The sequence below is a fragment of the Schistocerca cancellata genome, chromosome 3 (assembly GCF_023864275.1).
Source record: "Schistocerca cancellata isolate TAMUIC-IGC-003103 chromosome 3, iqSchCanc2.1, whole genome shotgun sequence".
Classification (NCBI taxonomy): Eukaryota; Metazoa; Arthropoda; class Insecta; order Orthoptera; family Acrididae; genus Schistocerca; species Schistocerca cancellata.
In genome coordinates, this window is record NC_064628.1 from 895433039 (window position 1) to 895449435 (window position 16397).

Genomic DNA, 16397 nt, shown 5'->3' on the forward strand with positions numbered 1-16397 from the left:
GACTGTGTCTAGAATGCTTTGAAGTGTACCAAGAAAGACAGTAAAGCAAATGATTGTGAATTATATTGTGTATGGTGTTATAAATTGGTTTGTAAGAATTATTTTGTTCAAATTTTGCCTTACTTGTATTAAAATCTGATTAATAAAACATATCTTCAAATGTATTTCAATATCACAGAAAATATTTCAAATATGCATCTGAGTGCCCAGCGTGTCCATATGGACACGCTATTTTACAGACAATCTAAGACCGAGAAGAGTCAAATAATAGCTTATATGCACTACTTAGATGCACAAGAAGTCAAAAAATTTAAAATAAATTTAAATATCCAATTTTGAAAAATTCGGGCAGTTAAGGGTTAAAAGTGGGTTCCTTAATTTGGGGTTTTATTGTAACTGGATTTGACTGCTGGGGCCTTTTCATCAATGATGATGTGCTACATGTAATTGTGAAAAATACCAACTGCAGCATAACTGATTTCAAAGGGAATTTTGAAAGTTGGACTGATTGTGTACACACAGATATAGTAGAAAAACCTTTCCGATTTCTAATGAGATGCATTTGTTTAAACTATGACACCTCAAGGCAAGCGCAAAACAGGCAAACTAGCTACCATGACAGAAATGTTTACCTTGTTTGTGAGTAACTGCGAAACAAGTTACTCCCTCGGTTAAAACATCACTATTGATGAACAGCATTTCGAGGCTGGTGTGGGCTCCATCAGTTCATACCATCTAAATATGGCGCAAATATCTTTTGTCTGTGTGATTCTAAGCTGCATTATACTTACAACATGGAGATATATTGTGAACTACAACCACAAGGTCCGTTTCAGAACTATCCCCGTCAAATTAGTAGTTCTGAGATTTGCGGAGGCAATATATGGGACTTATAGGAACATTATGGTGAATAATTGGTTCACTAGTTTGGAATCAGTGAGAGAACTGCAGAAAAGAAGTTTGTCTTTTGCAGGCACAGTTAGAAAAAACAAGAAGGAAGTACACTCACATTTCTTATTCCCAAAGGGTAGACAGCAATATGACAGTGATTTTGGCTACACCAAAGCCAAAAAACATGTTTCACATGTCCCAAAAAAAAGGGAAAACTGCGGTCCTCCTTTGGGGTATGCATGTATTATCAAGTGTGACATCAGAAAGATTAGAGAAGAAACCAGAAATTACACTTCACTATCACGACATCAAATCTCGAGCTGATGTAGTTGACAAACTCTGTGCAACCTACAATGTAGCTACATCAACAAGGAGATGACCAATGGTTATTTTTTTCCCGTAACACTATATGTTGTAGGCATAAGCTCCAGAGTAATATTCTTAGGAAACAAGAATAAATATTGAGATAGGCTTGAGTAGCTCAAAGCTTTGACCCCGACTCTACTGGAAGATCAGTTCAAAAGATGAGCACTCATTACAAAACTACCAGTTGATATACAGTCAATACTGGTAAAATACAAACCCAAAATACTGTGGCAAGAAAACTTTGAATTTTCTTTGGAAGCAGGGAACAGGAAAAGAAAAAGATGCTAGTCAAGAAAAAGAAAAAAGGAAAAAAAGCCCTTGCCTCAGCAAGTATGCACGTGAAAAATGCAGTAAGCACCTTTGTTTACAAAAACAGGCAAAAATAGTTTGTGATGATTGTCTATCTTATGGAGCAATCGAGACGCCGAGATTCATACTGATTAATTCAATAATTTACTTAAATTTATAAGTAACTCAAATCTATTGGTATAACTATTTACCACATTTCTGCATCACATTATGTTAACTATTGATGTTAATTTTAAAATGTAATGAGGCTGATGATCAGTTCTGTGTATGTCAAATATGCACCAATAACGAGAATGGTATTCTTTTTTTTACATTTACTCCAACGGAAAAATTGTTACATGCATCCAGGAGATACATTGTGACTAGTAATGTCATGGAAGTTGATGTGCGTTAATGGAAGGTTAAACCACTGAAGCACAGTTTTGCTTTCGTGATATGGGCAATTATCCTGATGGAAGATACCATCGCCATTAGGGATGACACAAACATCCTCATAAGCATTATATTGCTCCGACTGGCCTGCGAAGTGCATGTTCTGACTAGCCGTTCACTTGGAAGACAGTGTACTCAGTCATGTACATATACTTTGTGTAACAAAAAATGTGATTAATCTGACCAGATGGTCCATTACCATTGCCCTACAGTCCAAGCTTAATAATTCCGTGCCCACTGTAATCATAAATGATGATGTCATTGTTTTAACATGGGAACATGTAAGGGTTATCTGCTGCATAGCACTATGTTCTACAATGTTCACTACTCAGAAACAATTATGCCTGTGCCATATCAATGCCTATTCTGCTTCACAGTGGGCACACCAAGTTCTGTGATGAGGTGTTGCCTACTACTAGCAGTTTCACCATCCTTCGACAATTTTTGATAGACTAAAACAATAGCTCTCTAAAGGCAGACAAGCATCTTACCTGAGATGCTTGTTACCAGATGTTGGGCCATCAAAATTTGTCCATTGTCAAAGCCCCTTAGGTCAGAGTATTTTTCTATTTGCAGCCCTTCTTGTCACACTAGAATGATTCCCAATTCAACTATGTTCTGCATATATGCTTTCTGTATTGTGTCATGTGCCTGCAATGCCACCTGCGAAATTCAATCAATGTTTTGGTTCATCAGTGCATACTCCATGCAAATCACTAAAGATACTCCCAACTGTCAAAATTTGAGGATATTTCACAAAACCCCTAAAATAGCATTTGTGTGTTCCCCTGCTGCTGCTTGGTGAGTAGATTTTTTTATCTATCCATTTACATTATTCACGGTAAATGATAACAGCCAAACAGTTGCAGGACAAAGATTTATTGAAATCCTTGACTACGGTTTTGGTATATCTAAATATACCTTCATCAGAAGCAAAAAACACTAAAATCATCCTGCAGTGGAGATACATAAAACAATTGTGCCAAGGGTGTCATCAGCAGTTAAAATTAAAATATCACCTCCATTTGTACAACATAATTACAAAGAGAAGGTCTCTTCATAATTATGCTGTACAAATGGAGGTGAAATTTTAATTTTAACTACCGACGACACCTTTGGCACGATTGTGTTATGTATCTCCACTGCAGGATATGATTTTGGTGTTTTTTGATTCTGATGAAGGTATATTTAGATATACCGAAACCGTGATCAAGGATTTCAACAAATCTTTATCCTGCAACTATTTGGCTGTTATCATTTACTGTGAAGATTTTCAGCAGTTGCTGCTTCAGCCATGTTTAAAATTTTGAAATTTACATTATATTGTAAATAACTGGTCATTTCCATTGTTATATTAGCCCATGTGGCCATCATCCTTCTTATGTAACCCTCTTGTTGTAGTGCCTCACGAATTTCGACGCAAATTCTAGAAAACCTCGGCTTTCCACCGTCTCGAAGACCCAGTATTTTACATACAAGAGGAAGAGACGGGCGAGTGTCTACCTCATGCCAGTTTTCTGTGTGTGCAGGGTGGACGTGTATCAAGAGAATGCTACAATGTGGACAGTTGATCAATGCGGGCAAGGGATTGTCGTACGTACCACAGAAGCTACATGCCCAGCACAAGGAGCAAGCGCGCCTTACTGTGTGACGGTGCTACATCAGTCATTACTGTGAACAGCTGAGTTACGTTAGAAGAAAAGAAAAAGACACTTACTTACGGAATCTCTAGAGATGCTGATAGTGGACTTGTGAGAACTTTGAGAGATTTATGGAACTGTATTTATTGTAAAAGTACTTAACAGTTTCTGACGGACCACGAGTCATTGGGCTTATGAAATATGATTCATTTATGTGAAAACTGTTGTGTGATGTTCTGTTTGTGGAAGTGAAAATATAGTGGGATTGATTTAAAAGTATCTGGAGTGTACGGAATCATTTTAAGAGTAGAGAAAATTCCTTCAAACAGCATCAAATCTTCGGAGAAGATGTTGGGGAGATCGACGCAGCCGGCTATCCTGAAAAGAAGATTGGCAAAGCACCTCCAAGTAAGTCCAATGATGAAGTGGACGTGTGGGACTTGCACACCAGCACCACACGGCTTCCTACAGTCCCCGGAAACTGCCAGATTGTCAGTCTTGTTCGACTACTGTCTTTTTTCTACCTTTTGTGCTAGTAGTCTGACCATTTATTTATCTGTATTACCCACATTAATCAACACTTTGTCCCTACATCTTTTCTAGTACCGGTTTTTGTGCACGTAGATGGGGCCATTGTTATTTGCCAATTTGCATATAAGAAATCCACTGTTATTTACGAATTTGCCTACAGTTCACTAAACTGCATGGTCTTCTCACAATCGTCTTTCGCCGATTTATTTTCCAATTTGACAGCTATTGTCTTTCCTACCCTCCACTTACCCTGTTCATACAGAATTCTTTCACATTCTTGTGTGTTTATTTTTCGCCAAACTGCTCTGATCGACTTTTACTGCTGTCTCCTGCATTACTTTATTTGTCAAGCAAAGTAACTTACATTATCTCCTGTGACTTCCTCTTTCTGCCTGGCTAGTTTTTAAAAATTTTGCCTTCTTTCATGACTTTCCCTACTGGTTTTCTTTATCTTATCGAATCATTTTTTAATCATATAGACCACTCTTGTGGCAAGAAGTTCTCGCCTACTCATTGCATCCTGCTGGTGCAGGCATAATTGTTTCTGAGTAGTGAACATTGCGGAACATAGTGCTACGCTGCATTGCCTACTACTCTCACAATTTTTGTGTGAATTTTTCTGACTTTTCCGAACTTTCCCCCCTGCTTTCCTTCCATTTTTCTATCTTTGTCCACCTTCTGCCTCTCATTTTGGCCACTGCCACTGTTTCCAACATTCAAAACAGTCTTCTCTTGCCATGATGACCCTTTTGTGTGTTCCTCTGCCAGAGATCTATATCAATGTCTGCTTGTGTCTGTATATGTGCGGATGGATGGATGTGTGTGTGCGCGCGCGCGCGCGCGTGCGCGTGTACCCGTCCCTTTTTCCCCCTAAAGTAAGCCTTTCTGCTCCCAGGATCGGAATGACTCCTTACCTTCTCCCTTAAAACCCACATCCTTTCATCTTTCCCACTCCTTCCCTCTTTCCTGATGAAGCAACCATGGTTGCGAAAGCTTGAAATTTGTGTGTGTGTGTGTTTGTTATTGTTTCTATCAACGTACCAACGCTTTCGTTTGGTAAGTTACAGAATCTTTGTTATATATATAAAAACAAAGATGATATATATATATATATTAGAGGGAAACATTCCACGTGGGGAAAATATATTTAAAAAGAAAGATGATGAGACTTACCAAACAAAAGCGCTGGCAGGTCGATAGACACACAAACAAACACAAACATACACACAAAACTCTAGCTTTCGCAACCAACGGTTGCCTCGTCAGGAAAGAGGGAAGGAGAAGGGAAGACAAAAGGATATGGGTTTTAAGGGAGAGGGTAAGGAGTCATTCCAATCCCGGGAGCGGAAAGACTTACCTGTCCTTTTTTCCCCCTAAGGTAAGTCTTTCCGCTCCCGGGATTGGAATGACTCCTTACCCTCTCCCTTAAAACCCATATCCTTTTGTCTTCCCTTCTCCTTCCCTCTTTCCTGACGAGGCAACCGTTGGTTGCGAAAGCTAGAGTTTTGTGTGTATGTTTGTGTTTGTTTGTGTGTCTATCGACCTGCCAGCGCTTTTGTTTGGTAAGTCTCATCATCTTTCTTTTTAAATATATACACACACACACACACACACACACACACACACACATATCCATCCACACATATACAGACACAAGCAGACATATTTCTGCTTGTGTCTGTATATGTGTGGATGGATATGTGTGTATGTGCGAGTGTATACCCGTCCTTTTTTCCCCCTAAGGTAAGTCTTTCCGCTCCCGGGACTGGAATGACTCCTTAACCCTCTCTCTTAAAACCCACATCCTTTCGTCTTTCCCTCTTTCCCGATGAGGCAACAGTTTGTTGCGAAAGCTTGAATTTTGTGTGTATGTTTGTGTTCGTTTGTGTGTCTGTCGACCTGCCAGCACTTTCATTTGGTAAGTCACATCATCTTTGTTTTTAGGTATATTTTTCCTTCGTGGAATGTTTCCTTCTATTATAACCATATATATATATTATACCTTCAACCCATTACATGCAGTCTCCCATCCTTCATCAAAGGCACCAACCACTTTCTCGAACGCCTGGAATCCCTACCCAGTCTGTTACACCCAGAAACCATCCTTGTAACCATTGATGCCACTTCCTTATACACAAATATTCCGCATGTCCAGGGCCTCGCTGCGATGGAGCACGTCCTTTCACGCCGATCACCTGCCACCCTACCTAAAACCTCTTTCCTCATTACCTTAGCCAGCTTCATCCTGACCCACAACTTCTTCACTTTCGAAGGCCAGACATACCAACAACTAAAGGGAACAGCCATGGGTACCAGGATGGCCCCCTCGTACGCCAACCTATTCATGGGTCGCTTAGAGGAAGCCTTCTTGGTTACCCAGGTCTGCCAACCCAAAGTTTGGTACAGATTTATTGATGACATTTTCAGGATCTGGACTCACAGTGAAGAAGAACTCCAGAATTTCCTCTCCAACCTCAACTCCTTTGGTTCCATCAGATTCACCTGGTCCTACTCTAAATCCCATGCCACTTTTCTTGACGTTGACCTCCACCTGTCCAATGGCCAGCTTCACACGTCCGTCCACATCAAACCCACCAACAAGCAACAGTACCTCCATTATGACAGCTGCCACCCATTCCACATCAAACGATCCCTTCCCTACAGCCTATGTCTTCATGGCGAACGAATCTGCTCCAGTCCGGAATCCTTGAACCATTACACCAGCAACCTGAAAACAGCTTTCACATCCTGTAACTACCCTCCCGACCTGGTACAGAAGCAAATAACCAGAGCCACTTCCTCATCTCCTCAAATATTTCTTTCTTTTCATTGGTCTTTGCAGCAGCAAGTTTTTACTGTTCCAATACAGTTGCCTCAATTTGACAAGGTGTGGTCTGACTGATGCCGAAATAGATCACAAATTACATTGGGGTTCTGGAGAAACTGATGTTGATTTGTCAGAAAATGATGTCATGGATGACTCTGAGGTGCACATGCACTGTGTTAAAAATAATAATAATAATAATAATAATAATAATAATAAAGTTGGAGAGTTTAGGTACTGAACGCTGATTAACTAAATACCCAGTATTTTTATTGCATGAATTTTCAGTTTGTAATTCAGAAGAGACTACATTTGCAAATACAACTTTTGTGATAAAATCAGAGCAGGAAAGCACATTCCTAAACAATTCAGAGGTGACCAGTGGCATTATTCCTCCAGATATGGTGACTGAAGAGTGTGGAAGACCAAGAGCAAGAATGAGAACTTGGCACCATATTAACACTAAGGAAGGTTGAATGATCACTGGCTGTATACCTGATATTAACATACTCCATTTGTCATAAAAGTTCCAGGACAGTTTTTTTTATTTTTCATTTTTATTTCTAGTGTGCAATACTTAAATGGAACAAATGTTGTTTTTATGTTACCTGGTATGTTGCGTCCTTGAAACAACCTTGGCTATGTTTCCACAAAAACTCTATGTGTAGCAGGGCAGTGCTTATCAACACATTGTTAGGGTTCTTGGCACATTAGTTATGGTGACACAAGGGATGCTGGTTGTGAGCAAAGAGTGAACATTAATTTCTGTGTTAAGCTCGGAAAAATCCCAAGTGAAATGTGGACAGCGATTCAGCAAGCATTTTCAGGCAAGGCTCTTTCAAGATGTCATGTTTTCGAGTGGCAAAAATAGTTCTGTGAAGGCAGAGATTCAGTGCAAGACAATCACATGGCTGGTCACCCATCTACAGCATATGCCAGCTCAAACATGGAGCACGTAAGGCAGTTATTGCAAGAAGATCATCATGTATCTGTACGTACATTATCAGAAGAACTTATTTTGAAATATGATGTGTCACAAGATTTTAAGCAAATATTTAGGGAAACATAAACTTAATGCAAAACTCACCCCTCACACACTAACAGACGAACAGAAAGACGAGAGGCAAAGAATTTCTGCTGAACTACTGATCCAATGTTTCTGAAAGTTGGTACTACCAGTATGACTCTCACATGAAGAGTCAAAGTGCTGAATGGCAGAGTCCTAGATCACCAGCCTCAAAAAATTCTAACGAACAAAGACAATGTTGATCACATTCTCTGAAAGGATTAGTTCACCATAAGTATGTTCGTCCAGGTCAAGTAATGAACCAAACTCTTTACATCGAAATCTTGAAATGTTTGCAACAAGCAATTCGACATCACCGCCGTGATTTGTGGCATTCTCAGGATTGGTTCTTACTATGCGACAATGCAAGACCCCATACTGCTTTATCTGTTACTGCGTATCTGCCCAGACGTTGTGTTATTGCCATCCCACATTCGCCATATTCGCCTGACATCTTGCCTTACGTCTTTTTCTTGTGTCCGCGAATAAAAAGGCGACTCAAAGGAAAGCTACATCATGATATCACAGACTTCCCACAGATTGTGACAAATGAGCTTACAAGCATCACAGTTGAAAATTTCCCTGCTTGCTTCACTTTGCAAATTTGTGTGTTTTAAAATATATCATGCAAACAGAAAATTATATCCTAAAATATCACAAAAAGAGATTATATACTACATTAATAATGAAGCACAGTGTTTGTCTAAATTCTTCTTCTTTTGCTTACGCCTTTCTCCCACAGGTTTCGCAGGATCATCGTTGTTACAACGGATTTGGCAAGGTTAATTTGAAGGGGGGGGGGGGGGGGGGGATGTCCTTCCTGCTGCCATGCCGTACCCCCGGGACAGTATCAGTGTACCGCAGCTTTCTGCGTCTAGTGTAAATCATGACAGAGTGCAAACGTGTTTCAAATGTCTGCAAGTCATGGGGGACCAGAACGTGGGGACCAGCCCAGTATTCATCTAGGGGAATGTGGAAAACCACCTAAAAACCACCCAGACTGACCGGCACACCGGCCCACATCATTAATCTGCTGGGCGGATTTGATCTGGGGCCAGCGCACCTACCCGAGTCCAGGAAAGGGCGCATTAGCGCTCTCGGCTAACCTGGTGGGTCACTGTGCTTCATTATTAAATTATTTCCTGCAAAAGAATCAGGCTGGTTTCTGGAAAATTAACTTCTGACAATTTTCTCCTTTTTCAAAAATGAGGTTATCATATCTTGTTTAATGAATGTAGATTTTCAATAATGTTATTGTTAATACTATATATGAATGATCCTAAAAGTTACAGACATATGATAAAAACACCCAAACCTTTTGGTATAGGTTCATTTGTTATGGCCCAGTACAGTAAGTGTTAATAAACTGTATAATGAAGTGACAGGTTAATGCTTTTCTTTCAATAACACGTCTCCTGTATTCTACACTCATGGGTGAATATGCTAGTTTATAGCAAAATAGCACTAAGGTGATTTTGATGACAAATTAGTACCAGAAACAGACGAAACACTGGTTATCTGTAGGAATAAACCCATTGCACAAATGAATGGTGTGTTGTCGTCTGGTACTTGGTTGGCCTCTGTTGTAATTATTCCGCTCTATTGCACCTGTTGGTTGCCTTGATCAAGCAATGTTTCACTCTTTGACAAAGTTGTGTGAACTATTCATCATTAACTCTTGTCTATACTCATTTCAATGCCATGTAAATACAACAGCTCTCTCAACCCCAGTAATAGCAGTTTTTTTTTAAAGAGCTGTGGCTCCTGTAATTTGGTCTCTACCAAACAATGATTACTTTTTTTTCTTGTCTCATTTGCTTACTACCTACTGAATTACTAATGCCATAGTTATTCACTATGAGGTTACATTATGACTCACTGCAAATATTACAGGTGCATAAAGATAATCTGTGCATATTTCCCTTTTTAATTAATTACAGTGTATAATTTTGCACTAGATACACGTTATATAAAAGATGAAATGAATAATGTGTGCTCAGAAAAGTAAATCTAATGATTCCACTTTATTTCTCATACAGAGACTTAATAATGGCAAGCTAGTGAAGTTCTTACCTTTAATGCATCCATTGCTTTAACCTTCAAAGACTGTGTAAGGGCAAGTCTTTCTCTCTCATCTATTACCACACGCTTCTGAGGCCGCACGACTACAAAGAAATGAAATGTAACAACATACAACATTATCAATAGAATCCAAATCATTACGGAATAAAATACATTCATGCATACACCTATTACAGCTACACTTATTTTACGGTCAAAGTAACAAAAGGAAAACAGAAGGAAATCAGCTGTGTCCTTTTCAGGAAACTACAAGAACTTAAATGTGGATGATGGCACAGAGAATTTAGCTCCTGTCACACTAAATGCAAGAGCACTATTCAACTGTCACCTCACAAGGTAATATGAATTGTAACGTGACTGACGTGGTTGGAATGCTCACTTAAATTTAAGGGGTGGTAAATTCCCTGAATTAAGGAACAGTATAGCTCAGTTTAAGCTCTTAGGAGGAGGCAGTGACTTTTTTCTCAACATACTTCTGCAGTTTAACCCTTTTAGTGCCAGACGTTTTCTCAAAAGATTATGTTAAAAGTGCCATGCGATTTTACAGTAAAATGCAGACCTCTGCCATACTTGCAATAAAATCTTAACTAATGCATAAAGGAATGTAATTTTTTTTTAATTTTTAGGGAATGCTGCTGCCTACAGTAATATGTGCAATACACACTGTCAAAGAACATATTTTCAGAGAAAAAAATTATTTTCATGATGGGGTTTATCGAAAAAAATTAAAACTTTGATTTCAGTTCACTCTGAGACCCATCAAATGATGATATACTCAAAAATTTCAGGTATATATAGAATCTCTGTAGTTTCCTTAACAAAAACACCATAAAGGAATACAAAAATTTTTTATTTCACTAAGGAAAAAATCAAAAAGAACATAACATTACAAAAAAAAATTGTTTTGCTCTGAACGTGTTCTCAGTTCTTCAGTCATAAATCACTGACAAATGTGAGGTTGCAGTTATGACAACTACTTGCACACATGCTGACCAACACATGAAGGATGCAGTCCTTTCTTGCAACAAACACACACTGTTCGTGAACGGCGCTTCTTATCCTTCGTAGAACAAACACTGCAGTAGCGTTCCTTTCTCCCTGGAAGAGTCTCTACACCATATACTGTTGGAGCAGGCACATTTATATCTATTGCACTTGTGGTTGCAGTCCTTGCCTGAAACCACTGTTTAGAAAGTTTGCAAATGATTATGCTGTTAAACTTCAGCCGTGTCAGTGGTTTGTCGCTGGGGTTTAGGCTTTCCTTATACAAAACATATGCATTCAGCAACATCCTGGCAATTATGCTGAACACTACCTTCTTCCACATCTTGACAGTCCTCCTCTCATCTAAATAGCAGTATGCCATCATATCAGATGAGTCAATGCCACCCATATACTTATTATAATCAAAAATAACATCCGGTTTCTTGACCGACTGTCTATTGCGAATTGTCTTTTCTGATGATGTAGCAGAGGATGATGTACTCACAAGGAGGACTGGATTTCTCTGTGATTTCTTCTGTCTGAAGCCACAGAGAAGTATAAAAGATTTCTTGAAAAACTTTAGCTGACCTACAGCATAATTTGACAGAAGACCACGTGGCAGGAATTTTCTGTTTCTTCTAATTGTTCCTGTTAGATAAGTGCCAACTGAATACAGTTTTTCTGCTAGAGGAATAGATGTAAAAAAGTTATCGCAAAACACATGGTAACCTTTTTGCATGTAGCTCCCAAGAGCTAGTAGTTTCATGACAACTACATATCCCAGGCCATTCTCTTTTATTTCGTTTTTGTCATCATCACTTTTTGCACCACGGTATGCATAAAACCCCAGGCAGTAATTTACGACTGAATCACACAGCATCCAAAATTTGACTCCCCATCTGTGATGATGTTTATTGGGAAGGAACTGGATTAGCTGCGAGTGCGCCTTTGTCCCAACAAGACTTTCATCGACACTCAGTTGCTGGTGTGGAGTGTAGTAGCGACGGAAAGCATTGTTGGCAATATCCACCAACACTTGAAACTTGGCTGTTGGATCATATAATGGGTGACCAGGAGGGTGAAGTTTCGAATTGTCTACAAAATGGAAAAATCGCAGCAACAACTGAAACCTGTTGCGTGAAAACATTTGTGAAAACCACGGTGTCAACAGGTTTGCATCAGTTGACCAATAACTAAAAATCGTCGGTTTTTTTATCAGTCCCATATTCAAAATTACTGCTATAAAAGCCCTCATTTCTGCTACAGTTGTTGGTTGCCACTGTTTGATTCTCGAATTTGGCGATAAATGCGTAGACTGAATCACCTGGCGAGCGTATCTGTTAGTCTCTGTCACCATAATCGTAAAAAGCTGCAGTGAGAAGAACAAATTGAAAAAATCAATTGGTGTGGCGTTTGCTGGTATATGTTTAGGGCCTGGTACTTCTGCATACACGAAACTTGGAGGAGGTGGATTATCTGATGCCTCATCCATTACTTCAACAAAAGTATTTGCACTGCAATTTAGTTGCGTTTGGTCGTCGTCGTCGTCGTCATTTGCTGACGCACAATCGTCACTTGAAGAAGAAAACGACGAGTCCTCTTCTCCACCTGACATCTCGTAATCCGATTCACTTTCTGCAAATCCTGCAAATTCATCTTCACTTCCACTACTTATCATATTATTGTCTAAATCACTTGTATCGAACCGCAACTTCTTACTTGACGACGCCATGCTGCCGCGAAATAGTCGGTAAACAAACACCACCAGAGAAGTTTATTTTACTCGAAATATCGCACTGACAATCGAAAAGAAGATCGATATGCTGTGCCTTCGACCTTCCTTCTGCGTCTTGGCTAGGAAATACTAACAACTTTGCCTTCAAGCGCGGAAAAAATGAATAAGAAGGGCATCACGATCAGATCGTTACTGGCATTTTTCGCCGAAAATCTGAATCACGATCAGATCGTATTTGGCACTAAAAGGGTTAATGCTGTACTGTGAGAACACAATTCTGCAAGGCCAAATTTGTTGATTCAGAGTGACTTCATATCTTATAAATATATGACAAGATGAAAAAATATCATACCTTAGTGCTGTTAGAATATATACACACCAATACAGACACACTGCTAGAGTGTAGTCGGCAGTGAAAGGATAGATATTTACAATTTTCAGTGATGATGTAAAATGGGCAATCACTGCAGAATGGCAGTCTGTGACTCAACAATTTTTAAACACAAATGGCTTGCTGATTATCATCCTTAAAAAAGCCATAAAGCCAAAACAAATCTGCTTGTGTTGAACAACTTAAGGTTACTTACAAATACTAGCTCAGTACATAATAAAGAAGACTTTTCACATTACTTACTATCTATGAAGGCAATCCCAGAAGTAAGAGTTCTTATATCTTTAAATATACAACTACTCAATTGCCATTTCAGTTAATGTATTCGCAGAGACTGTGGCAGTTTTAAAATGTTGATGTCATACTAGCTTGCTACCATGTCTTTCAGGAAGCCCTGAACCTCATCTTTCGCCTCATCGTTGGAGCAGAACTGCTTTCCACAAAAATGTTCCTTCAACTTTGGGAACACGGTTGTTCGGTACCAAGTCCAGACTGCATGGTGGGTGGGCGATGATGTTCCAGCCAAGGATTTTGCAGATCGATGGTTGCACGTGTGAAGTGTGCACGCACACTGTCATGGAGAATGCTTATGCCCTTGCTCGATGTTCCTCTTCTTCAGTTCGGAACTGCACTTTTGATTTTTTTTCAGCGTTTCCCAGTACCTGTCAGCATTTATTGTTGTCCAAGCAAGCAGGAAGTCAACAATAGTACCTCCCTTCTGGTCTCAAAACACTGCCACCACGACTTTAGCAGCAGACTGTTTTTGTTCGAATTTTAATGGCTTTGGATGATGCCACTTATGTGACTGTTGTTTTGCATCAGGTGTAAATTGATACGCTCAGATTTCGTCACCTGCGACAATTGAGTCCAAAAGTTGTTCTTTATGCATGCGAAGCAGCAAAGATATTTGAAGGTACAATCAACTCACTGCCGTTTATGATGTTCTGTCAGCATATGGAGTACCCATCTTGCATACATTTTCCAATTTGTAACTTTTCCTTTAAAATACTGTGTATAGTGCTTTGGGAAACTCAGGAACCAAAATCCAGAGAGCGTGTAGAGTGATCCTACAAACATTATGCATGATTTCCTCAATCTTCGCAACTTGTTGGAATTTGCTCCACTATTGCTTTCTTTGTCGAGTATTTCAGTACAACTAGCTGAAAACTCTCTCTGTTACTTGTGAACTTTTTGACACCCATGCATGATTTTCCCTACACTTCTAGGGAATTGCCCTCATATTTATTGCGACGTATTAGTATACAGCTTTTCCACTATCCCAAAATATGTCCTTACACTGCAACACATTTCATCAACATCTATCAATTCAGTGGCAATGGCTAAGCAGTTTATTTCAGACATCTACTTATTGACAAAAAATTGTGCACGAGTTAATAAGAGAAGAAAGCTAAGTTTCACTGTATGGCGTAGAGATGGGGGTTGGGAAATATACACAGGTCAGAAAATACAAGATATAGGAAAATAAAAGAAGAGTGAGGAAAAGGATAGTCGCTGACAAGAAATGTTGAGACTGAAGAAATTAATTAAATTAAAGCGAGGTGGGTAGCACAAGGACTTGCTGCAACCCCAGCTCACACCTGTGGAGTTCTGAGAAACTCGTGTCTGGGGGAAGAGTCCAGATGACACTTGGTGAAAACAGGCACTGAGGTCATGACAGAGATGTTGCAGAGCATGCTCTGCAACAGGATATTGTGTGCTGCCAGTATGCATCCTCTACCTATGCCCATTTATCCCACCTGATAACTTGGTGGTAGTCATGTGAATATAAAAGGATGAACAGTTTTTACCTAACAGTTGGCACACAATGTATCGTTTCACAGTTGGCTCTTCCTTTTATAGTATATAGCTCCTACCCCTGTGACTGTACCCACTGTAAGACATGCCACTGCACTGATACCAGCACCATAACTGGCACAACATATGTTATCAAAGGGAGAGCCATCTGTGAAATGGCACATGTTGTGTACTAGCCATTATCTAAACAATGTTGGGCCTTTTATGTTAGTATGACAACTATCAAGTTATCAGTTAGGATGAATGGGCATAGACAAAGAGTGTATAATGGTAACATACAGTATCCTGTTGCAGAGCATGCTCCACTACATGACAGTCTTGACCTCGGTGCCTGTTTCATTTTAACTCTCCCACAATGTTTTGTCAGTAATCTCTGTCTTGTTTATTACTCTCTTGTTTATTACCCTCTAACCTCTAAGATTTTCAAATCTTATCTAGTGCTGTCCCCCAATATACAATCTTTCTTCTCATTCCATTTGGTAAGTCTTCCCTGACCGATGGTTCTGGGCAACTTCGCCAAACTCTCTCCATTTCCTAAACCCCACAAGTATTTTTCCTTCACCCCTTCTGTCAGAATAAGGAGCCACTGTCTTCAAAAGCTTACAGATTTCAATACCTTTCCATGTGTGTTCTCCTGCCACCACTTGGTAAGTAGATTTTTTATTCCAGAATGAGATTTTCACTCTGCAGCGGAGTGTGCGCTGATATGAAACTTCCTGGCAGATTAAAACTGTGTGCCCGACCGAGACTCGAACTCGGGACCTTTGCCTTTCGCGGGCAAGCGCTCTACCATCTGAGCTACCGAAGCACGACTCACGCCCGGTACTCACAGCTTTACTTCTGCCAGTACCTCGTCTCCTACCTTCCAAACTTTACAGAAGCTCTCCTGCGAACCTTGCAGAACTAGCACTCCTGAAAGAAAGGATATTGCGGAGACATGGCTTAGCCACAGCCTGGGGGATGTTTCCAGCCCCCAGGCTGTGGCTAAGCCATGTCTCCGCAATATCCTTTCTTTCAGGAGTGCTAGTTCTGCAAGGTTCGCAGGAGAGCTTCTGTAAAGTTTGGAAGGTAGGAGACGAGGTACTGGCAGAAGTAAAGCTGTGAGTACCGGGCGTAAGTCGTGCTTCGGTAGCTCAGATGGTAGAGCGCTTGCCCGCGAAAGGCAAAGGTCCCGAGTTCGAGTCTCGGTCGGGCACACAGTTTTAATCTGCCAGGAAGTTTCAGATTTTTTATTTATTCAACTACATTATATTTCCAAAAATTGATTATTTTCATAGATATATTAGACATATACTTTGCACAACTAATTAACAAAACCAAACACAGAAATG

General features: G+C 39.8%; 1 protein-coding gene across 5 annotated transcripts in view; it reads right to left on the reverse strand.

Annotated features, from left to right (window-relative positions):
- The window catches only part of LOC126175966 (zinc finger CCCH domain-containing protein 18), a 122272-nt gene that overhangs the window by 23023 nt on the left and 82852 nt on the right, over nucleotides 1-16397 (reverse strand). For all 5 annotated transcript variants that reach the window (XM_049923059.1, XM_049923062.1, XM_049923060.1 and 2 more), the window contains exon 11: nucleotides 10133-10224. In XM_049923059.1, the coding sequence (XP_049779016.1) occupies nucleotides 10133-10224 (92 nt within the window). The remainder of the gene's footprint in view (nucleotides 1-10132; nucleotides 10225-16397) is intronic.